Source organism: Lineus longissimus, chromosome 4 (assembly GCF_910592395.1).
Source record: "Lineus longissimus chromosome 4, tnLinLong1.2, whole genome shotgun sequence".
Lineage (NCBI taxonomy): Eukaryota > Metazoa > Nemertea > Pilidiophora > Heteronemertea > Lineidae > Lineus > Lineus longissimus.
Window position 1 is genome coordinate 4,427,822 of NC_088311.1, and position 24,479 is coordinate 4,452,300.

At 39.3% G+C, this 24,479-nt stretch overlaps 2 protein-coding genes across 6 annotated transcripts; both read right to left on the reverse strand.

Annotated features, from left to right (window-relative positions):
* Nucleotides 1-225: 225 nt before the first annotated feature.
* On the reverse strand, nucleotides 226-5,953 carry LOC135486316 (uncharacterized). 4 transcript variants are annotated; one of them, XM_064769018.1, is made up of 12 exons: nucleotides 5,903-5,953; nucleotides 4,726-4,911; nucleotides 4,290-4,481; nucleotides 4,011-4,118; nucleotides 3,397-3,604; nucleotides 3,093-3,247; nucleotides 2,703-2,861; nucleotides 2,240-2,306; nucleotides 1,662-1,825; nucleotides 1,462-1,539; nucleotides 997-1,191; nucleotides 226-681 (listed from the first exon to the last, which is right to left on the reverse strand). In XM_064769018.1, the coding sequence occupies exons 2-12, from the start codon at nucleotides 4,897-4,899 to the stop codon at nucleotides 559-561; spliced, it is 1,623 nt and encodes a 540-aa protein (XP_064625088.1). In that variant the 5' UTR covers nucleotides 4,900-4,911; nucleotides 5,903-5,953; the 3' UTR covers nucleotides 226-558. The 4 variants fall into 4 exon arrangements, with proteins under 4 accessions (XP_064625088.1, XP_064625086.1, XP_064625085.1 ...); XM_064769016.1 differs by lacking the exon at nucleotides 5,903-5,953 and adding an exon at nucleotides 5,697-5,779; XM_064769015.1 differs by lacking the exon at nucleotides 5,903-5,953 and adding an exon at nucleotides 5,473-5,638.
* A 473-nt stretch (nucleotides 5,954-6,426) lies between these two features.
* LOC135486618 (uncharacterized) lies at nucleotides 6,427-24,083 on the reverse strand. Of its 2 annotated transcripts, none has more exons than XM_064769555.1 (27): nucleotides 24,024-24,083; nucleotides 23,859-23,928; nucleotides 22,998-23,125; nucleotides 21,805-21,961; nucleotides 20,189-20,251; nucleotides 19,676-19,737; nucleotides 19,190-19,316; nucleotides 19,005-19,083; nucleotides 18,625-18,801; nucleotides 18,126-18,228; nucleotides 17,652-17,776; nucleotides 16,980-17,071; nucleotides 16,700-16,788; nucleotides 16,388-16,504; nucleotides 15,702-15,837; nucleotides 15,420-15,518; nucleotides 14,984-15,110; nucleotides 14,457-14,616; nucleotides 14,056-14,184; nucleotides 13,594-13,805; nucleotides 13,169-13,346; nucleotides 10,934-11,151; nucleotides 10,550-10,734; nucleotides 10,122-10,347; nucleotides 9,893-9,960; nucleotides 9,550-9,622; nucleotides 6,427-7,504 (listed from the first exon to the last, which is right to left on the reverse strand). In XM_064769555.1, exons 1-27 carry the CDS (start codon nucleotides 24,039-24,041, stop codon nucleotides 7,345-7,347), a joined length of 3,378 nt encoding a protein of 1,125 aa, XP_064625625.1. In that variant the 5' UTR covers nucleotides 24,042-24,083; the 3' UTR covers nucleotides 6,427-7,344. The 2 variants fall into 2 exon arrangements, with proteins under 2 accessions (XP_064625625.1, XP_064625626.1); XM_064769556.1 differs by having other exon boundaries at nucleotides 7,393-8,563.
* Nucleotides 24,084-24,479: the final 396 nt, after the last annotated feature.

Sequence of the window (24,479 nt, forward strand, 5' to 3'; positions counted from 1 at the left end):
GGCTCGTTTCATACTGGGCATGCGCCTCAAGACCGAATATCCGGTGCTTACCGAAGCGTGGAGCTAGAAATCGAACGCGCTACTTATACAAAAGGATCGAGATACAGTAACCTACACTGCACGAAATGGGTTGAAATCATGTCTGGAGTCTCCCTTTCTGTGTTCATCATAAAAGTGTGTTCGAGTTGTCAATCTCAACCACTTAATAAAAAAGTGAGAAAACAATTTATTGCAATTAAGGCACTTTATTTATTTGTATAAATTTTGTCTTCAGTTTACAGAATAATGAATGAGATTAATGAAATGTCTAACAATGCGATCAGTGACATTTTACGGCTTTTAAAATGTCCAAATCGTATTTTACACTCCCCCCCTTGCCCGCTGCAAAAGACGCATTGGCAAAAAAGACCTCAAATTAACAAATGCTCTCCTGCATTGCTTTTGGACTTTGTCCCTTATGGCAGTTTGTCCTTGAGGAACATACATGTAAGGCCACAACGCACTCTCAACTTCTTTTTGTCTTCTTGCTTGAGAGTTTACTTTAATGCATATCCATTCCTAGTCGAAATTATTTTCAAGAATCCGTTGACAAAAAAAATAGGCGTTCATATCAAACACAAATATTCTAGACATCTCCAGGAGAAATCTCTGTCGATCTTCTTCAGACTGGCTTTCACATATCTGAAATAATAGCAAAAACTCCAAATCAGTTATCAATAAATTGGGATATTTGGCTGGCCCTGCAACTGGCATTAGACAACAGGGACATGAGACCATGCATGGCTTTCATACCCTCATCCAACAAAATTAAATTGTTCTCTACGTTATGACATATGGTGATATGGTTCCTCGAGCCTGGGCTAGTACATCCAAACAGACAATTCCGGTCCTTATTGTGTGGTGGTAGCCAGCTGCATCAATTACTATAGGCAATGAGGCCCTAATGCCAGTTTTCTGTGTCAATGAGACCTAGTTACAGCCAACATCTGAACCTACCAAGGATAGTATCGCTCTTGTACATTTCTGGCTCCCTTTTGATGATACCAGGAAGAAGACTAGAAGCATTTTCACAATTTCTTGAATATTTTCTTGACCCTGGATGGATAGCATGGCGAACTCCACATCGCCAATCTGAAGATGTGATTTACTTCTCAACACCCTCAATTCAGTGGAAAATTTCTGCAGGGCATCCTGAAAGGTAGTTTGAAGTGCTTGATACCGATATGGCCAAAAAGATAAAACACAAATCAAATGCCTTTCTTGTGATTTTGGGGACTAACATATTTTAAGGATGACCCAAGTTATGTATGTTATCGAGTCATTCACTTTTCATTTGGTACAAAAGTTGACGTCTATCAGCTTGTTTATTTGTCTATAACCCTACACTCTCAAGCCCAAGGTGTGATTGATTGCATCCACTTCGAATGGGCATAGGTGAAAAGATGTATTCTAAAAGATTACCTTTTCATCAGCAGCCATTCTTTGTCTTCTATGTGCACATATAAACCAAGATAACACCTTCAAGCAGTCCGGAAGGTTCTGAAAAGATAGGCTGAATGCATAAAGATGACAAGGGAGACACGGACCTTGGCGGGCATGAGCAGAAAGCAGGGGATGTCATGACTAGATATTACTAAAAGTCACAGGAAAGGTGAACTCACCTTTGCTGGAACATGGAGAAGAAGTCTAATCAGCTGACTGTAGAAACGATGATGTTGCAGCGCTAAAAGCCTAGCATCCTCACAAGTCAGGACATCCAAGCAATAGCTCTCCAAAATCTGGCATGTGGCTACAATAATCTGGCACTGCATTGAAATGGCCAGAGCTGAAATTAAAAGATACCGATGTCAAAGATCCAAAGATGCCAAAGATCCAAGGTAATAGCTTGGGTTAGATACAGTGAAAAGATTTCAGCATACATGTATACTATTAGAAAACAAGTGGAGAATGTTCAATGCATGTCCTGGGCCGACTCATTCTGTAGTACATGTACGGTAGGTAAATATACCAGTCACCACTGGTATTCCAAGCTGAATATAGCCATTTCGTTTTTCCTTTTGTACTGTATATGTACATGTACCATCAAAATTGTCAGTTTTTTTATAGAGGTGCTTTACAATCATTAACTGAGTTTGTACATACATGTATGTTTCCTTCACTGGGACTTATAGGATGACAATATCACTAGGCAACAGGAAGACACGTACATTGATCATCTGTGGAATTAAAGAGAACTCACCTCCTAAGTCAATGGTCAAGAAATTAGCTAGAGGCTGCCACTTCAAGGGATACAAGGCCAAGGTGGACTGAAAATGGGAATTCAGTAATTTCGTCATAACTGATCATGTTTATATCACCCAGTCACACCGACAGTGGTAAACTGAATAATGATTTCTGGAAATGCTTGTTGCTTGTCGCAGTGATCTGCAATAATATAAAACAGGTTCGATATTCATCGCATATTGAAGCAGCAATGATTGATTTTTGTTGCAGGCAGCTGTGATGACCCCAACAGACAAGCAACAATATTATTACAAGGCATATTGCTAAAATTTGCTTTTGTTGGCAGAGGCTTTACTACATGTAGAAAATGTTTAAAAAGAACATCATGCTAAAATAATCTATTTCTTCCTCAAAAACCTTGCAGCACTTATTCATCCGAGCAATAAATGTGTTTTCGCAGAAACAAAAGTGCAACTCACCTTGGCACATTTGTGAGTATCGAGGAATTCTCGAATGCAGGCATGGACACTTGCTAACAAATGTACTGTCTCACTATGGCAATGAGTCTTCAGGACAAGAGTTTGTAAAATTGACATCAATGTGACATAGATGTCATGATTTCTTGCACTGACCTCAGGCTGAAACAGTTAAGACATGGAGGTGATTAAAAAAAGAGAGGCCAATTCAGAGTCTGACACAGGCCAGTTTCAGGAAATCGATGTCACAAACCAGACGTTGTTTCATTCAACAAATTATATTCTTTTCCCTTCTATTCTTTCATGCCATCAGACAGCCATTAATGTCATGAAAAGCATCCACATCTTTGGTCTGATTCATGACAATGTTACAACAATAGCATTTATACTTACCAAAAACGAACTTTTAATGACTTGCATTCTTTCTGTAGGTTTTTGGCACTGGTTTCTCCATGCGGCTGCAATACGTAAAACCTCCCTCTCAAGACTAGGAGTGTGATTTTTCCATAATATTTCAGCTCCATCTGCAGTAAGGATATTCTTCCCACCTATGATAATTAAAATTAAATGATAGAGGAAACCGTTAGGAATCCAATATAACTCTTCATTTGCTCTGACTGATAAAGGCCATTAGTTTGGAGATTAGAATGCATCTCTTTTGTAACTGTAGAGTAAAATTCTTTATCTGATGGCTAACCTCTGTCATAGATTTCCTGTGTAATCATCTTGAATACTTGCTCCGATTCTTTTGTTCCTGGATAACACTTCAACAGCTTCAGGACTGGTTCAATAGCAGTAGAATTTCCACAGTCAAGATCGAGCCTTATGACTTCGCTCAAGTTAGGAATGAGGGCAGGGTTCAACTTCTCATGCTCAGGTTGTTCAGTACGGAGATGGACGAGGTACTGAAATGGACACTTCGAAGTTTTAAAATAGTAACGAAGTTGTTCTGAAAATATTCTGTATATTCTATTTTTAACAAAGGAGTCTGCAATCACTGGTAAATTCCAAAACAAGAAACATCTATTTTGCTTTTGAGTCTCAAACTTGGATATCTGATTGACCAATCCATTAAGATACAAGCTGATGCAAAGTATGTTGAGATGGGGATACATACACATATATATCTGGAAAGTTCTTGTTCCAGCCTTCTGGTTGTGACTTTGTTCTCACAAGACCAATTTTCGATGAATGGAGTCATATTCAAACACCCCATAATTTCTCGATGTTCAACATTTCTAATATATGGATGATTTATCATGTTTTTCCATGTTGGCCCTTTATTGAAGAAACGAGAGGTTAAGGACTCACCGAATTCTGGAGAGCTTCATCAACACGATCAGAGGTGAATCCAATAGAACCAGCTAGCAATGGTTGTGGCCTCCCTTCGTAGGAAAGACAAAGCTTCCGTAATGAACACTGTAAGAAAATGACATGCAGCTTAAGATAGAGAATGAAGATAAGTGTAGGAGACGGAATCGAACTGGTATGCAACCTCCCCATTATGGACTCCCTCTGGCTCCTAAAACACTTTCATGAGTTTCACTGACAACCTTCAAAACACATTCACTCGAGTTCTGTTAGACTTACTGTTGCCCATTTCTTTATCCGCTTGACTTGCGGTTTGTTAAGAGAAAGCTGGCTCAATGTCACAAAGCATCTGAGAATGGGCTCATGCAACAATCCAATGTCAAAGCAGACTTTTTCCCTTGGAATTGGACTTAATGCATGCAGCAGAGCTGCAAACTTTGGGAGGTAGGGCGGAATTTCATCCAACAATTCCTGAAGTATAAAATAGGTTCATATAAGGAAATGGAACCTTTTGAAATCAAAGAAAACAAGTTGTTGATGCACATATTCTTACTTGTTTCTGTGGCTAGAATAGTAGAATGAATGGATCCACACTCATTCATCCTTATTACATGTATTTTTTATCAATAGCATCGCCATATGACCATTTATTGTTCACGTATTCTGAGATTGAGAAACATATGTCTATGTCATGTGTGAATCTACCAGTACTCACACTCGCATTGAGACAATTCACAATTTCTTCCAAGAAAGTTTTGAGCTGAAGATTTTCTTCTAAACTGAGCAAGGTTGGTGCATCCACACTTTTTTTCCATTTTATAAGACGGGCAGAGATGTCATCTACTTTTTCACCCTCTGGTCCATCCACATCTATTATCTCAATACTCATTTTTCATTACTTCTGAAATGTAGAGAGAAGGGCAGGACAATTATTATTGTATAAAAATTGCGAAAATGGGAAGACAATCTTGTAATACAAGGAATTTTTCCTGGCTCCCCTGCCGTTGGCCATTCATACTACATAGGATGCACATAAAACGTCCCCATGGAGTAATGCCGCGAGAATTTGCACTGTATGTAGGGTAAGGGTATTGGTATGTAAGTAAGTTTGGATAACGATAAGCTGTGATCTTACAGTTGTCAGTGCCATGTTTGGGGTTCATGGAATAACTCGTCCCCCCCCCCCCCCTCTAAAAAGGGGGGAATTTCCACCCAAAACTGGGGAATTTTTTTAATTTTAAGTAATAGCATTCCGCGAAGTTACTATTTATAGCTCACAAGGTCATTTGCATAAGATATTGATGACGTTTTAGTCACGTGACAGTCGGACATCGACACTTATTTCTACGCATTTGAGCTTATTTCAAAGTCAATTATCTTTGACCCTGCATTGTTTTTAGCATGAATGATACCATAGAGTCAGAATGAGAAATATTCAGAACAATTATGTAGTATTTCCAACCCTCGGACATGTGCCAGATTGAATCTAACTGCCCAAGTTAGAAAGCCTGAAGCCATTACGAAACCGCATGTTTGTCCGACATTGCCTGTAATTCAGAGATGGGGAAATAGAGGGCAGCAGCTGCAGTAACGTCATCTTCGCGGAATGCTATTGCGTAGTTCCACTTTTTTAGCTCAGATGGCACCAGCTGGGGTCCTGTCAAAATCATCGATGAGGAAACTCACGAAACTCTACAGGGTGGCCCAGAAAGGTTTTCCCATGCACAATAGAATTCTTTTGTGTAGACATAATCCATTGTGCGAGGGAAAATAATTCTGGGACACCCTGTAGTACATGAAGATGAATTTGTCACCCTGTTTAAAGACATCGGAGCGAAAGTGAAAAACGAGGACATTTCTGTTTTCCACGGCAACGGACCTGTGTGTTTTACCTTCGCTCTAGAAATGACTTTCGGCCAATGAGACACTGACAGTAGCGCGCCATATTTCTACTGGTAACCGGATTAATGGCCTTATAAGATGCGGTTTCCGTATCCGGTGTAGTAAAGGCGGGAAATTTAAAAAACGAGAAGAGCTTGCTTTATTAAATTCTTCCCTAGAAACACTCCATATGCTCTTTATGACTTATAATCGAGCCACATGAAGTCTAAATGACTAAATGAGGCCAGTTTCCCCCAAAAGTTGTAGTCTCTTTCCATCAGTTTCTGTTATAATGGTAATAATAATAGCAAACTGCAATCCAACACTACAGCCACACAGGAATCGTTGGAATGTGTTTGTAGTTAAAGTCTCCCTCGTTGTTGTCCAGCCTGACTAACAGAACACTAACAGCAGACTGATGGTCAATACCGGGGGTCAATATAGCCACGTCTGTGATGCATCAGCAATAGACAAGACTTATGTTATTGATACTTGGCGAAATGAAGAAACAACAGCATCCTTTTGAAAATGGTACAAATGATTTTAATTTACTGGGCAAATATTTACAAACCAGAAATAAGCTACTATACAATCACATACAAATTAACTGAGACACTGGGTTTTGTAACAAATGTAACTAAAGTAGTAACAAATAGTACATCAAGTTAAAACACTTTAGGAGACAACTCAGTAAAAGCACCTAATTAAAAGTAGAAGATCTAACATATTTTGCATGGCAAAATAGTACATACATGCATTAAAAAATAACATGGCCCAGGTGTTCTATCGGCGTTTGAGATATACACCAGCATTAGTTCAACTAAGCATCATCTCCTTCAGTTAATTTCATTTAAAATAGTAGTGTTAAGCTTGTTACTAATGCTGATTGAGCAACCTCGCCCTGTACAAAAAGATCTTAGTGACACATACATGTAGTAATCTCACGAGACAAAATAAGATATACTGCTCAAAATGAGCAAAATTGAGTGCATTCAATGATATGGACGGCATTCTTACTAAACGTATTATAAAGGAAGAAACTAAACAGATACAAAAATGTCCTGATACCATCTTAACATGAAACAATCCTTCACTGATAAATGTTAAACCTTGCAAGCATAACATAACGTAACATTTTAAAACATAACAAGCAAGAAGGGTATTGCATTATTTTTTACACTAGTGTATACTATCACAGTTCAATTATTGATCAATGATTTACAGCAGTTTCACCATCAGAATTTCAACAACCAGTCATGGAAATCACAAAACGCGTTGTACAACAAAGAGCTCATACATTGTATAATCTACTGCTTCAAAAAAGTAGAATGTTCTTTCTGACATACAATTAAGCACAAAAATATCTGACACATTCTTACAAGCAGGCACTAACGAGAGGCGGATGATGTTGTTACATACAATGACACAGGATATGACACTGTCACGTGCAGTTTCATCTGATGATAAGACTGTTCTCAATCGAGTTGACAGGACTCGTGTTACCCGGATTGTGATGGTGGTTCTGGTCCGCATGGGTACAGTCCAAACATACAACACCGATGCTCTGTAGGGGCAGTGACCTCTTGGCAATAGGGGGTGCGCTGTACCTGTAACTGTAAAGGAAATCTATTGTTATAATCTTGACGTAAGTAGCAATGTGGTGCTGACCATCAATAAGATTTCTAAAAATATCCATTCTTCCAAAACAGATAAATCCACCAAGTCAGCAATGCATCAATGTACAAGCTGATAGTGCCACAACTGGTGAGCCAAGAGTTGGTTTACAACTTCCATAATTCATAGTCACATTATCACACGGTTATTATTTGACTTTGGTAAAGTATTGTAAAGTGAAAAATAAATCGCCTTCAAACTGCAGCCAAGATATGAATCTTGCCCGACCGCAAGGGGGAGACAAGCTACAAGTCGAATGTCACATTACCTTGCTTTAAAAACAGGTGCTTGTAAGACTTGTGCTCTGGTCATCAAAAACGTGCCAGTATTTACAAGCATGTTACCCATCACCCTGGTTACAGGTTGCCCCATGGTTGCAGAAGGAAGGGTTAATTCATCACGGTGGTTACAAGCAAACCTGGATGAAGAAGCAGTGGGTGCAAGGGAGGAACTAATGGTGCTGGATGCTGCCACTTACTCGTTGTTCCACACTAGGCCTCAAGTCAAGTTTAAAGTATGTCATCCAATGTCAGACCCACTTCAAAAATAACTTGACACATAATGTAGTTCAGGGGATTAGTGTAATAAGAGTTGGCATTCAATGTGGTTACAGACAAGCAGTGGATGTGCATCTGCAAAACACAGATTACATAAATATACACTTATTTACAGCAAGACAACCAGAAACTATCACTCTCAACAATCTAGACAATTTTACCCCAGGTTCATGCCACTACAAAGGGTAAGGTCATCAGAAAATTATGCAAAAAGTCATATAGCAGAAGACGATATTAATAGTCATTCATTGGTCAGGTCAGTTATTAAGGAAGGATATCTCATGCTCCGGACATCTTATTGATATCTGTGGAATTCATTTATGAATGGAGGGGGCAAAGGCAACATGCTAAAAAAGTGTTTTGGTGTACCACGCAATAGAATATGAACTCAAAATTCAATCATCAATAATAGTATCCACATCCAGAAAGCTTACTCTGAACCTTGAAAACAAGCAATAAAATACAATTAGTTGTTGCAAAAGTGTTATACTGTGAACGTTAGAATTTGTTGGCATTTATTACTGGATTAAAGACATGATTTTGGCCGATGCAAATCAAGTTGGGAATGATTTTAGCCCCCCCCCCCCCCCCATACAGCCATGGTAAATGCACTCTTATAATGAATTGAAACTTTGTACACAATGGAACTACTTGACACTTCATACACTAATCCAAACCATTATTCAAGTAAAGCCATACAAATGTATAATCAGACAAATCAGCTTATTCACATCATTTTATATACATGGCAAACCTACAAAAACTCACTGTGAAAAACACATGATTTGTAAAAAAAATTACATACATACATGCAGTTACGATATACATGACCTGTCGTTTGTGATTAGCACTAATACACAGACATCTTTGTACAGTGGAAGGTCCCTGACAGGTCATGAATAAACACGATGCTCTGGCTTTCTTTGGAAAGCATATTGTGTTTACAGATTTTCAGTCTATAACTTCCAAATTCTGAACAATATTAGTCACCTGAAGATGGCCACATTAGCCTCTCTGCTCCTGTCTATAGTCCCCTTTATACATGCAGTTAGATGATGGTGAGCATACTTATCCTTATGGAAGGAAGGTTGGGATTGTGGTAAAGATATATTGTTACCCTGAGTATCTGCATAACCTTTTATAACTTTCCTCAAAGTGACAACATCAGAGAACACAACTCACACAATATTATTCCCAAATTTCATAGCATATTTGTTTCACCAACTGGAACTAAAAGAAGAGACAAAATTGGCTGTGAAAATATTCAGGGTAACGATTGTGCACAGCTTCAGGGTAACAATCGTGCAGAGGTTGGGTGGTTTAAGTTCTAGCATTAAAGCACATTAGGTTAACTCCACCTAAAGTCATCAGAGTTAAGCGAATGGTTGCTGCTCACAGCCCCCTTAGCATGCGGTGTCAAACCTAACCTTCGAACACTCTGGCTGGGAGATGGCGGATGATATTCACGTAGTTCTGGGATTGACGTCTGAAGGTTTGGATCTGAAAAAGTACAGAAGAGTTCAAACTTTAATAATATTGCAATGTTTCATTTGATATCTGCAGCCAACCACTTAAAGCCACTTTTTGTCCCGACATAAATGTAAGAGAGATCCGTTAGAATTATCTAGCAACATTATTTTCCATTTGACAGCAATAGCTTTGACTAGAATCCCCAAAGCAAAAAGTTCTGATCATGATTCCAAATCAGTCTCCCTGGGATCGGGGATGATCTCATATTATCTCGATCGGAGGATGAACAGAAGAACTTACTTATTGGGCATGGGAATGAGGAACTTGGAACAAAAGCTGAGGTCATCAACATTGGTGTCTTCGAATGTCTGGAAAGTAAGAGATGAAGTTAAGTGTTACATGTATACATTGTACCTGTTCAAAGGGGAAAAACATTTCATCACATAACCAGAGTAGCCTTGATTGACCAACATCTATATTGCACACACATGTACAAACCAAACAAAAAAGAAGAAAATCAGAAGCTTACTTGTTTGAATTTCTTGAGATAGCTGCAGCAGATTTAGGCCGTGCTAAAAGAGAGTTCCCTTCCTTCCAGCCGGGTACATGAACTGACTTGGGCCGCTTCAAGTATTCTTCATAATAAAGATCACGGCCCCCACCAAGCCATTTATCACCGAATTTTAAATTGATTGGTCCAGCAGAACCTCTATCTTCACTCTTAGTGGGTGAAGTAGGTCTTTGTGGTGGCACACCTGAAATGGGAACACATGGGAATATGGCAACATTTGGTATGCAAAAAGCTCTTTGACACGGGGTACAAAACCTGTTAGATTTTCATTGCATGTTGTAAAGATGAAATATACATATAACACCTGCAAAGACTGTATAGACGAGTGATTTTTGTTGCACATGATAGAATGGCTTCTCCTCCATGCCCTTATTTGAGGTCCCTACCTGCATTCCGACCTCCCATCCTGGGAACAGGACTCGTCCTTGTTGATCGTTTCCAGGCATCTGTTCTCTCTTGCTGATAGTCTGTCCTGTAGACAAACTCCTCTTCACTTCTCTGTGACCGTGATAGAATGTACTGGTAAGCATCCACAGCACTCAAAGGTCTTGCAGATGCTGGCACAAGGCCCCTGATGTAACAAATTTAATAGTTAGGCCAGTGTTCTGTCATTGAACCAGATCTCCATCAGACACATTTTATACCACAGAACCCATTGAACCTCAAGTCCTTAAAATCCTCATGCCCTCATCTTGCTAAAGGCAACGAGCTTAGCATTCTAAAGCCCCTTTCAACAGAAATTCTTGATTTTTCTTGAAAAGTTCTCCTACCTATGACTAGATGGATATCTCCTCTGTTTGGATTTAGCGGACGACGAACCAAAAGCCACATGTAGCGGTACATCAACAACGTCATTCTGATGGTTTTTCTGCTGCTCAACCTTAGACCAAGATCCCTCAGCGGTGACTGTCGTCTGCGCATTGTTTTCTTTCTCAAGTGTTGAATTTGACTTGTGACCGTTTACTGACGCCTCTTCTGCAATCGGTACCTGTTGGAAGAATAGCTTGTAAATTAACCCGGGTACACATAATCTATGTAGGTTTTGAGACTTATTCAAAGGAATGTAAAGAGAAACGAATTTTAGTTCCTTAACCCCCCAAAACAATTTATCCAACACACAAATCTGGGTTCTCCTCAAACTAGAACTAGAGCTCTATTAAGGTGTATTGGTATTCAAGATGCTCCTTATTTTGGTTGATGGTTGATGCATTAGCACTGAAATTATCACGAATTTAATGCTGACCTTTCACCTGAATCACAAAAATAAAATGGTTGCAAACATTACCAGTACAGAGTGAAAACCATACAGTCACACAATGAAACGGCCAGGGGCCATTGTGCTCACCGTATAGATATTTGGTGCTTTGTAATTCATCCAGATTAAGACACATTGTACATGTATAGTATATAGGTCAAACCAAAGTCGGTATGACATGTGATGTATCGTTGCTTGGAGTAAGTACCATAAGAATATCATCAAAAACAAGTCAATAATAAACGAGATATTGCACTTTTTACCTATTTTAGTTTTGGCCTCCTGGTGGCCGAGTTGAGTACCAGATCAGATCGACATTCGGTGTCCGAGGTTACATGACGTAGGGAGTCATGTGTATCAAATTTCAAGTTCAAAGCTTTAGTGGTTAAGAAACGTGCCATAGTTACAATCAAACGACAAATTTACGCCATTTGACCTCTGTGACCTTGAAAAGCAGGTCAGATCAAAAACTCATATGATATGTGATGTATCCTTGCTAGGAGAACCTACCATAAAAATGTTATTGAAAACAAATCACTAAAAATAAGCAAGATATTGCACTTCTTACTTTTTCCATTATGGCCCCCTGGTGGCCGAATAAAGAATCAGATCGAGCAAAAATTTGGCATCAAAGGTTATCTGATGTAGGGGGTTATATGCACCAAGTTTCAAGTTCATAGCTTTACTGGTTAAGAAACGTGCCATAGTTTACACTCTAATGGCCAATTTACGCCATATGACCTCTGTGACCTTGAAAAGTAGGTCAAATTGAAAAACCCGTAAGATATGTGATGTATTCTTCCTAAGGGTACCTACCATAAAAATTTTATCGAAAACAAGTCACTTATAAGCGAGATATCACACTTTTTAGATTTCCACTTTTGGCCCCCTGGTGGCAAAGTTGAGAATCAGATCAAACTGAAATTCAGCACCAGAGGCTATGTGATATAGGGGGTTATATGTACCAAGTTTCAAGTTCACAGCTTTAGTGGTTAAGAAACGTGCCATAGTTTACACTCTAACGGCCAATTTACGCCATATGACCTCTGTGACCTTGAAAAGTACGTCAAATTGAAAACCCGTAAGATATGTGATGTATTCTTCCTAAGGGTACCTACCATAAAAATTTTATCGAAAACAAGTCACTTATAAGCGAGATATCACACTTTTTAGATTTCCACTTTTGGCCCCCTGGTGGCAAAGTTGAGAATCAGATCAAACTGAAATTCAGCACCAGAGGCTATGTGATATAGGGGGTTATATGTACCAAGTTTCAAGTTCATAGCTTTAGTGGTTAAGAAACGTGCCATAGTTTACACTCTAACGGCCAATTTACGCCATATGACCTCTGTGACCTTGAAAAGTAGGTCAAATTAAAAACCCGTATGATATAAGACGTATATTTGCTATGAGTACCTACAACAAAAGTTTCATCGAAAACAAGTCACTAATAAGCGAGATATCACACTTTTTAGATATCCACATTTGGCCCCCTGGTGGCCAAGTAGAGAATCAGATCGGACAGAAATTTAGTGTCACGGGTCATCTGACCTAGGGGGTCATGTGTACAAAGTTTTAAGTTCATAGGCCTAGCGGTTAAGAAACGTGCCACTGTTTTTGAACTAGGATACGACGGACGACGACGACGACGACGACGACGACGACGACGGACGACGACGGACGACGACGGACGACGGACACTGCGGTATTGTATAGACTCCACTACGGTGAGCCAAAAAGTTATGCACACCTCAATAGGAGATGATGCAGGAGCTCGGCCTTCCGGGTCTGTATCTTTCTTATGGGCAGTTCCCGGCCGAGAATGGTCAGAGAGTAGGCCTGTCAACTCTGGTTCATCTTCATCAGCTAAGCTTGGGTCAAATGAACGACTTTCATCTGATTCTTGAGGCAATATTACATCTGTAATACTGAAAGGAAAAGTAAGAAGTTGTGTATTTTTATATTTTTATCAGTCACTGTATCACCATAGCTTGATTAAGGCGCTCTTCCAACACTGGTCTATGTAATGTAACCCATGCCAAAGTAATAACCCTTGGTTTATTTTTGTTTATTGTACACATGCCCATCACATGAATCATCACAGAGTAAAGCTTGAACTATCGCCATCGGGCATCAAAATGAACCAACAATTTTGTATTTTAAAAATCAAGTTACTTTGACTTTCCACTTTTTACTCTCTCCTTAGATGCAGCATCCTTGGCCGATAATTCACTATAGAACTGTTTTGTAGACCAGCTAGCACCAGTACGACCCTCCTTTACTGCCTGCATTGTAGCATTCTCAGGTTTGGACATTCTAGCTGTGACGTTTCCTACAGCGCTCTTGACAGAGTCGTACAAATTGCCCTGGTCATTCACTGGGCTTTCCTGTAAAATCAGTCGAACAAGTGGAAAGGTAAAACCTCACATTAGACTTTATTTAGAAAATTCGTCCCAGTACAAATGGACATCAAAGGGTCCGATGGTCATGATGCCCGGTTCTGGTTTGACCTTCAATTCAGTAGTGATTAATCACCGTCTTAGTTCAGAAAAAATGGAGTATTTACAGAGTACCAAATTGAACGTCAACCACCAAACTTCACTTTAATAACAAAGGCATCAAAAGCTGATAACTCACCCGCTGATGATAAGATCTTGATTCCCGAGAAAACGGCCGAGGAGTTACCAGAGCACGGGGTTCGATTTCTAGCTTGAGGTCCAGTTTCTCTGCCAGCGTTGCACTCATTGGTCTAGGATTCTCCTTGGACTGAGTTAATAGGAAGGACAGCAGTTAAAGCATGTTATCAAGTATATCAGGACAGAAGCCACATTCATATTTTTCAGTTTGTTTTGAGACTACCAGTTATTTTCCTCACATTTGGTCTTTCCGGACGTTAGTCTGCCATTACGTCATCAAAATTAGTAATCAAACACGCAATGACATCACCCCATGCACTGCGCCAATATTATCTGTTGTAGCATACAGAAATATTCAGCATTTGAACTTTACGACAGACCAAAACAGTAAGACAATCATACCTTATCCTTCCTTTCCGTATTTTTCAACATCGGTGGTGGATTTTTCACAATGCTAAGAGTCTTCGCTGAGGACGCAGTTGTTGAAGCAGGTGATGCTGGACGTGGCGTGACATCATCATCTACTTCATCCTCTTCTTCATCAATGCTTTGAATGGTGATCCTGCAGAAGAATGAAGGAATTCTTGCATGAATGCAGGCCCAAGTCCAGTTGGTCGGGCACACACCATTTCCATTATTCTTCGAAAATGACTTACCTTTAGGGACACTGACATCAGAAACACCTGGGCTACCCCCTTCTCCAAAAGGATCCTCCACAAGCTACATGTACAAAATTCATTAGGTGATTTCATTGCCATCAATCTTAAACCATATGTTTCAGACAGATGGTTTAAGGGGGAGTCCCATTAAACCATATTCTATGGGCAGGTGGAATCAGGGGTTGAGACTCAAATGGGTGACTGGCCAGTGGGTGCTTGACAGGGTGGACTGAAGAAAATATGAAGCAATGAAATACATGTAGTACTCACCTGTCCCCGACTGTGTTGAGAGGTCGCCAGAAACCTGATTGTGGATCCCATCGAACATGTTTTAAGTCTACATACGTAAAGTGCTCATCAGAGTTCTTCACTGTGCTAACCATAGACCCGTTTGCAGCTGAAATACAATCGTAGGCATGTATCGGAAATCATTTCATGGATTTGGCCAGATATTCAAAGTCTAGTTCAAAATACTTTTATGCCCCGTGTGGGCTTTTCTACTTGAAATAGACACTCGGACACAACGGACCACAGCTTTGAGTCTCATCTGACATACTCTCAATGAAACCCTGCCAGTCCAAAGAAACCATTCCAGGAACTCTCCAGGGATCCATTCCAACCCTAAATAGCAGCTGCGTGGCAGAGATTATCTTGCTGAGTCTGTACCATGACTGTCCTATTAGACAGTGTTTTTGAAGATACTCACTAGGAATGACATCCATCTGAACCAAGGCAATATCCAGCTCCGGGAGGGAAACAATTCTCCCCACATTCTGCGGTCCGAGCAGCAACCGGTCACCAATATCTGAAAGATACGATACATGAAAACCAAGAAGAGACTGCAAGTCAAAATAACCACTGGTTTGACTGAACAAACAGTGAGTGTGATAGCAGAGAAGTGAAGCAGACCTCTGCCTGGGGACAATCAAAGGTAACTTTGTCAATACCTTGTCCAGGAATGATAATATTATTTGCTGATTAGGCCTACCTGGTGGTTTTGATAACTCCTGCTTGGTGGTCTTGCTACTTTGTACTCGCTTCCTGTCAGGGATGCTCTGGCCCACTGAGAGAAAGTCTGCAGAATGGAGCGGGGTCGACTGAGGTCGCTTTGGAAGTGCTTTTGCCTGAAAACAACATATCAATAATCAGCACAGCACGGGCTACAAAAACATCTTTTGATAATCACCAGAAACAAAATCCAGCAGCTAACTTCGTATGAAAGGTCATTTCGGAAGTGTTGACCTATGTGATCTGTGAATAAAATAGCCTCTGGATTCAATTTATTTGTAGTGCTGTGTTCAGAATATTTGGGCTGCGGTGCTGGCCTGACACCTGTGGAGTACTCTGAATAGTTCACATGGTGCAGTGGGGTCGACTGAGGTCGCTTTGGAAGTGCTTTTGCCTGAAAACAACATATCAATAATCAGCACAGCACGGGCTACAAAAACATCTTTTGATAATCACCAGAAACAAAATCCAGCAGCTAACTTCGTATGAAAGGTCATTTCGGAAGTGTTGACCTATGTGATCTGTGAATAAAATAGCCTCTGGATTCAATTTATTTGTAGTGCTGTGTTCAGAATATTTGGGCTGCGGTGCTGGCCTGACACCTGTGGAGTACTCTGAATAGTTCACATGGTGCAGTGTGTCAAGGTGCAGTTTACTTGTCCTTACCGTGAGATGTTTGTCCATTTTGAAATTTTTGTAAGTCCTTGTGAAGAGCTTTGATGCATGATACTGCATGGCTTTTAAAAGATGCTCAGCTATCTGTTCATACACCCTCTTTGTGTCCTGGAAATAGTGAAATCCATAACTTAATGTGTTTTCATTAACATAAGGCCACTAATAAATAAAATTTTGAATAAATCTTGTACCATCCTTATGTTATTCAAATTCAACTGTTATATTGAATGATCTCAATCAGAGCTATCATATGACCAGACTCCACATAAGAGGTCAAGACCTGTTATATGTTGTGATGCGTACCAGCGTGTTAGGAATCTGTTCGACTAATCTTGATAACTTGTCTATCATCTGCATGTCACCAGTGGCAGTGCATATCAAATTCATAACACCTGTGGAAGAAAAAGACAAGAAACCTGACGCAGCTGAAGACATATGGACTTTTTTGCTGCAATCATATAGTTTACTTATCATTAATAACAAATAAATAACAAATAGCAAAAGGTTCTCATTAGTCCATGCATCGCTGAATGAGAGATAAGGTAACCTGTTGGTATTACCATTAGGGTTACCCTGAACTTACCAACATCTTTATCGATATAATCAAAGAAGACTGGTACAATACATAGGAGCTGCACAACTTCAGATGCAAGTAGACTTTTGTAGTCATCATATCTGAAAACAAATCAGCAAGTTAACGATTAACTTTCTCTTGATTCACCAGACCTCCTGTTCTAAAAGATCATCAAATCTTGATAGCACATACTGCATGTTCTGATTTAAAGCTCACGATACATGTGTATGTGGTGTAGGGAGCCGCTGTGGTGTAGTAGCTTGGACTCTCGACCTGCGGTCGAGAGGTCCCGGGTTCGATCCCCACTGTCGGCGTGAGACTGAAGGCTGGTCTCTCTGTCTTACTTGCCTCTGCACCCAGGTGTATAAATGGGTACCAGTCAGAAATGATCAGATTGTAGCGCTGGTTGAGCAGCTCATCTGAGGTCTACTGAAAGGTTTCAGGACAGACTGGGGTTTAAGTGTAAAGTCGGATGACAACCTATATCGTAGTTGATATCAGACTATAAACCCTAAAAAACTTTTTTAAAAAACAAAAAACGTTATGCTTCCTCATCAGATTATTGCCGTCAAGTCCAAATTTTGAGCAGATGATTATCACATTCAAAATAAAGGGTAAGGAGCATATGGACAGGTTTTAACATGTGGATGTTTGGTCCACGAATATCCCTCTCATACTCACAGCGGATTTTCTGGCTTGTCCCTCTTGGGTGACTTCTTTGCTATGCGGTCAGCATGTTGTAGTTTGATCAGCTCAGAGACAGTGTAGTATAGGCAGAGGTATAACTTGTTGTATAACCCACCTTCCTAAAAGACAAGAAAAGGCGAAGATTTAGACATCATATGGCAGTGATGCCCTCAAACCGGCTGTTGGACGAATTTTTAATATCATTTTCAAGGCACACTGAAGTTGCCAGCAGTTTGTTTGGCCGATTTGAATTGCTTGGTACGATGCTGGTATCATCATGCATCTGGGATCTACTCCCCAAATCCTAGAATTGGTGAATAAAAAATAGCGGCCTGCATTGGCAGATACGTAACAATGTGCCCAGGTGACTGTGCAGGAGTCTAACATCGCATTGAATGGACTCCTAGTTTTGAGAGTGTATTGAAATTCTATGTTAAATCACAATTTACAACATTCTCATCGTCATACCTGCCCATTGTCTTTGTCCAGCTTGACAGCACTAATCAGAATTGAGACAATGCAGCACCTTATATCACGAGGAAGGAGGAACAAATCCATTGTCAATACTTTCCTGGAAAGAACAAAGTACTTCAGTAAAGCAGAGAGTGCAACATGAAAACATTCATTAGCAGCAAGTCATTGCAAAACATATCCAGCAATAGAAAAAGTGGCCCTGGTGCCATCATCATTCGTCCAATTTCAAAGGACAATGATGCCTACTGCTAATCATTACATTATAAATCTGACACACTGTCACGACCTTTGTTCGAAACTTGCAATTTCAGTCAATTGGTTCCAGAAAACAATAAGTTGTTGCTCAACAAAAGAGACTACAGTACTGTACCATTGGTGCTGACCTAATTTCAACAATGATCATTTTCAGACCATCCTTCAAATCATCTTCTTCGTTTGCCATAACAAAATGGCTATGTTGAAACACTCCTAAATGACATGCCATAGAACTTACCCCATCTTTGCTAGTTTAGCAGTATCTAATGACTTTTGGACTAGTTGTGTAGGTAAAGCAAACTCGAGCGAAGCCACCAACAGTAAGAGTAACATATTGGATCTTTCTTTGTCTTGGTCTCGCACATTCAAGAGTTCTTCAAGGAAGTTATGGCTGTGCTTCAAAATCTTCAAATTTCTGAAATAGACAGGAGGAAAGTAGTAATTTTATCAGTATAACAGGAGATCATTGGCATAGTGGTTAGCAACAAATTTCAATGAATACGTTGGCCCTCTTCAAAAACGTATCCCTTGATTGAGGGCAAACAAACAGACTATGTGATCATTACAACCAAATGAAGCCAGCGTGGAACAAATTGACCTGCTATGGTTTTCACCTACCGCCCGCTGTATCTGTCCTCTAATGTCAAATCCTCTTGCACTGTGAAACTAACGTACTTCAGTCTCCTGTAGTCAATATCTGAAATAATGAAAATAAAACAATAAAGTTTGTCGTTCATATGGAGAGAGAAAATTTTTATCAAATAGCCAGGTTTTCAATGAGCAGAATGAGGATGATGTTGTACCTATATTCAGAGGTCCATTTGCTGGAAATCTTCTCCACATGTGCGTGGTCCTATCGCCGTAGACACCATTCACATGGATGTTCTGCATCGATGTTGGAACAAACTGCTCCTTGGACAATTTGTGTCTCTGAAAAAAACAAAATCCACCTGAGACATGAACTACTGTTGTAAGCCTAGAATGGAGGGCACGTTGCCCAATCAAGAGGACACAGAGGCTTTGGTTCCTGGGCCACAGGATAGTGTCAACGACTGGGATTATACCCGAAGGATGTAACAAAGTTCTTGAACAAACTAGACTCACCCTGTACTTTTTGAGTTCACATTTCTAGCTTGTTGACTTTTATTAGAACCACTGGATATAATTTTTTTCCAATGAGCCAGATGGTTTTCAGGATTTCTTTTTAAAAGTACATGTATGAGTTCTTTAGACATGTCAGCACTACATGTACCATAGGGGCATCCTCATGTTGCCATATGAGTACTCACCACTGGATGGTCTGCCAGGGCGGAGTCTTGGAAGAAGTACTCAACCTGGAGTCGCTCTGCAGCTACAAGATTAAACACAAAACCATGAAAGTAAAATCTGCCATGCCTGTCCGCTATAAAAAAGACCAAATTTGTATTTATATGGCCTAAGTCCTCAATCTTACAAACATTTGTACTGGCACATAATCTGATTATGATAAATAATAATATTTGGGACTTATGGATGATCTGGGTAAAACCCTCACATTAAGTTTAATGCGACAAAAACCATCGGTCAATGTTATTATTTTCCATATTGGAAAATAAGTATTTAGTTGCACACACATGGAAGTCACTCGGCAGTATACAAATGAGGACAGGGGTATTATTTTTATGCAATTATTTCTTGTGACCTCTCCCTATCACTGTCAATATCAAGCTCTGGTGTCATGCCAGGCAAAGCTGATTGACCATCATTTTTGATAGGGCTACTCAACTGGACACCCGTCTTTGACCTGTCCATTCGCAACTCACATGAGATAATGCGACCATCCAACATCCAAACATTAGGCAGACAGTCAATGACATGAAGACGATCTGAAAAACAAGACACATGAATCAATAGTAAAGGACCTGTTGAATTATGCATGTATGGATCAGCAACCACCGATAACAGTGACCAATTTTTCTTGCAGGCACCTTTGATGACCCCCCAAATGAGAGCATTTATGTCACATGCAATAATCATCATACTCATAGGTTGTTAAGATGAAATTTTCTTGTGTGCAGGCACCCAAAATCATCTATATCAACAGACAGGATATTACATGTAGCAACTTTCTCCCCCACGACAATGTAGGTCATTCGATTTTTCTTTAAATCAATCATAAATAATCAAAAGGTAAAGGCATGATGATTTGGGCCAAACGACCCGATGGTAATGAAGTCTGATATGCATAATACATAAGATGGAGGGGAAAATCAGTGTATTATTACAAATTGTAGGGTTTTATCGACAAATACTTCAATCCAACCCTTGTGGCTACTATAATAAATAATTCATGATATTTACTCATGACCAGTAAGTATTTCACAAAAGGTGTGCAACTGAAGGGGAAATGTTCCTGCATTGAAACCCACAATAAATTCTAGCCAATAAGGTTACAAGCCACCCACCCATTAAAAAATATGGTTCATATACTCTTGATTTTAAATAACTCCAATTTTACAGGAATTCATTCAAACGACATAATCTTCCTCATATCACCTAGTAGTAGTTCCATGAATTATGATAGTACATTTGTAAGCAGTGTATGCCAAGACTCCTTGCTTCTCTTTCATGGAGATGACTACCCACACGATGAGACTTATCCATAAAGTTGTAGTCTGTACATGTAGCTCCTTTTAAATGTTATTGGTTGTGTGCTGACGTTGACCTGACATGTCTGAACTATACTATTATTATTACAAAGTCACTATTGATTCCAACACTCCGCTATTTGATTTTCAGTCTATTTCATGCAGCATGCAAATATTGATTTGAACATGAAAGATTTCTGCAGTGAATTCAGAAGGCCAGCATGCCAAAAGTCAATATATTGAATGGTGGATAATTTATTTTCCCACTGTATTGAACAACCACCAAGACTACCAACAGCAGATCAGCCTAATGATTATATGGCTATTTGCACACATATATTTGAATTACTAATTTTATTTAAGTTTGGATGAGAGTGAATTGAACTTAAAAGGGATAATATATATATATTTTTTTTTTAAACTGAATAATAATTTTTTTCAAGAAGTAAACCCAACCGGTAGTTTATCACCCTGAGTAAACTGCAAATACCTATCATGAGACTGTAGCAATAGGCTGAACATTATTAGTGCAAAGATTCACTCTATAAAAGTCTGAGGATAGAGGCTAGAGACAAACCAATGCATAATATTCAGTACAGTGGAAATATTTTGTTGATCCCCATTTAAGAAATAAGCTGACTTAGTATTTACATTTTGGATTAGTTTTGAAAATAAAATACAGAAATAGTTGTCGTGTAAAATCTCATGGTTTAGACTGAGAATTTATAAATTGTGATTGCAATGTTTAATGGGATGTCAACAACCTAACATCTACTCAAACAGTCACTTACAATAAGGGTCCTTATCCAGCCGTGGGTTCCCATCGAGACTCAGATCCAGGATGTGTAGGTGCCGAACTTTGGCCAGTTCTTGCCATGTCAGATCATTGTTTGACAAAGTAAGTGTACCAATTGCCACAAAAGATGACAAACCGTCTAAACACTTCACCTGCAGTGAAAGGCAAATTGTTAATAGAAGAAGTTTAATGTTTATAGATTTCTTATTAGTTATCATTCAGGATTAAATAGTGCTCATCATCCATATCACTGAGTATTGATTTATGATACATGACATGTATGACTATGAATGAATTGAACATATTAAATTTTGAAATAACATGACAACAACTTTGCCTTTTTCAAAGAAAACAAATCATGATCATTGTTTAAGATTCCATTTATCACTGAACTGACATGTCAACAGTCAATTTGACTGACATAATTGATAAATTATGACACTTTGATAAGAGGCAGTACAATTAACACTTTATCAATTACTAATAATGCTGGTAGAAGAACACTAGCTCCGATAGCTGAGTAGCGTTTTTAGAGAGATCAGTCATTTCAGTGAAAATTATTGACCAAGGTAGTCTTAAACTAAACACTGACCACTTAGAATGCATGCAGCTCTTGATCAAAACTACTATTGACTCTCAAACTAATTTGAATTGAGTTACAAAGCTAGCATATAAAAACATGGCCAAGATTACAAATTCTCCATGTTGTCAATGCATGTTATTTGTTTTGGTAATGGCAAAATAATATTTCTGAATAACTAAATAGCCGTTATTATATTGCCATGTGTCATGTATGTCTGCCTTGGCTTGAGTAGTCTCTTACAGGTGGGAAAACAAAATAACAGGCACATCAAAGCTAAGCACTATGAATAAGCATTTTGAGTTTCAACAAATTTACTGAAATTGTGTGCTCAAAAATTACTGCCCTGGTACCATACCACACCCAAACTGAACAATTTTCAATGCCTGTAGTTAGATTTTTAAATACTGGTAAGTGTGGTATGGTAAAAAAAGAACTTCTTTGTCATTTGGTCAGGAATCTGCAACCCAGAATGAGAAAGACAACTTACAGTGTTCATTGTCTTGGGTGGTGATCAGATACATGTAAGACATGTCAGGGTTCAACATGGCAGTTGTTCTTACTGTCATACATGTATGCACTTTTTTATATTTGCAATAGATTCCTACCTTATTGTTGCCGAGATCCAGTTTCCATAACTGACTGCAGTATGACAGGTTTTCTACCTCACTGATGGTATTTCCTCGCAATATAAGAGTTTGAAGTTTTGGACACAGGTTCAACTTTTCAATGGCAACTGAAATCATAAATGGTGTGCATTTTGTAAATGTGTTCATTGCGTAACGGATTTACTCAGTGACTTAGTATCATCAACATTCTCCACCATCAGTCATCAAAACGACAGGTTCCTTGACAAGAACTGTCAGTGTGACATGACTACACTAGGTTTGCAAATTACGAAAATACCAGAAAACAGACCATGACAGTCTTTTCCAATTTTCATGACCTCTTGTCAAGTGCACTCAGTGCCCCAGGGCCCTGACCGCTGAATGTAGCTAGTCAGTGTACAGCAGGCCTACACACTACACAGGCACAGGCATCAATCATCAAGCCATCATCTAAATGACTAGACTAGACTATCTAAATGTGACATTATAAGGGCCTTGCCATATTCCAGCACAGCATAAAAAACAGGGCAATACTGCCAATGCCACCCATTGACACTGTCACTGATACTGTGACTGTCGCCACTGACAGGTATCATGATTATGTATCATCTATCTACTACTATCTAGCCAGGTATAAAAAATCCATGGCCAGCCCGATCCCAGTTTCTGAGAAGTGCCAGCTAGTGTTTCGTTCATTATCCATATTCCATATGGCATCCACCACCATACCATGTTCACCAAATCTACCTCTGTATTTAAAGGCCGCGCCAGGCAGCGGAACGATGATTCCCAAAGCACTTTTTGAAATTTCTTCCAAACTTTAGGCCTTGTTTGCGCTATAGTCTATTTTTAGTCACTCACCAATTTCCAAATTTGACAAGTCTAAATATTCCAGTGACTGGAGCGGGCTATGAGCCCTCGATCGGAGTAACTGAAAATAGACAGAATGGTACATCATTAGATCAGTTCATCTAAAGTGTTTTAAAAGAGATTGGACATTAAATGATGGTGTCAAACGATATTTACCTGCCCACTTATCCGCATACTTTCTCTAAGAACGTTAAAACACTTGTTGCGAGCACTGGCAATGCACCCCGTTTGTAAACTATGTTAACCTACACTGCCAAAAACATAGTACCAAACAAAATACTTATTTGAACGCTAGATCAAATATTATCTTTACGTAAACTTCATTTTTTTATTTATTTGTTACTATCGGGATTAGCTTCTATATTTATATTATAACATAGCGCAGAATCCTGTCAAGTTATATTTTATGCGTAATAATATCAGTAAGAACTCCTTTCTTCAGTCATGCACAAAGCTAAATTTGAGACAGTGCTCTGTAGTGCTTGGAGCAAACAGAAACACGCGCGAGAACAAACCCGAACTAAGGGACCATCTCATATTCATAAAACAGGTGTAACACAATTTATGCGCTCAAAAACCCACACCTCCGATGTGAGACACCTGCACCCTACC

Coding starts and splice junctions, on each gene's coding strand:
- LOC135486316 (XM_064769018.1), bottom strand. CDS start 4,899: ATGAGTATTGAGATAATAGATGTGGATGGACCAGAGGGTGAAAAAGTA. Junction 2,307..2,702: donor ATACTCACAAATGTGCCAAG/GTGAGTTGCACT, acceptor TCCCATTTTCAG/TCCACCTTGGCCTTGTATCC. Junction 682..996: donor CAAGAGCGATACTATCCTTG/GTAGGTTCAGAT, acceptor CTATTATTTCAG/ATATGTGAAAGCCAGTCTGA.
- LOC135486618 (XM_064769555.1), bottom strand. Junction 18,802..19,004: donor GAGGACAGATACAGCGGGCG/GTAGGTGAAAAC, acceptor TGTCTATTTCAG/AAATTTGAAGATTTTGAAGC. Junction 7,505..9,549: donor CCCAGCCAGAGTGTTCGAAG/GTTAGGTTTGAC, acceptor TTTCCTTTACAG/TTACAGGTACAGCGCACCCC.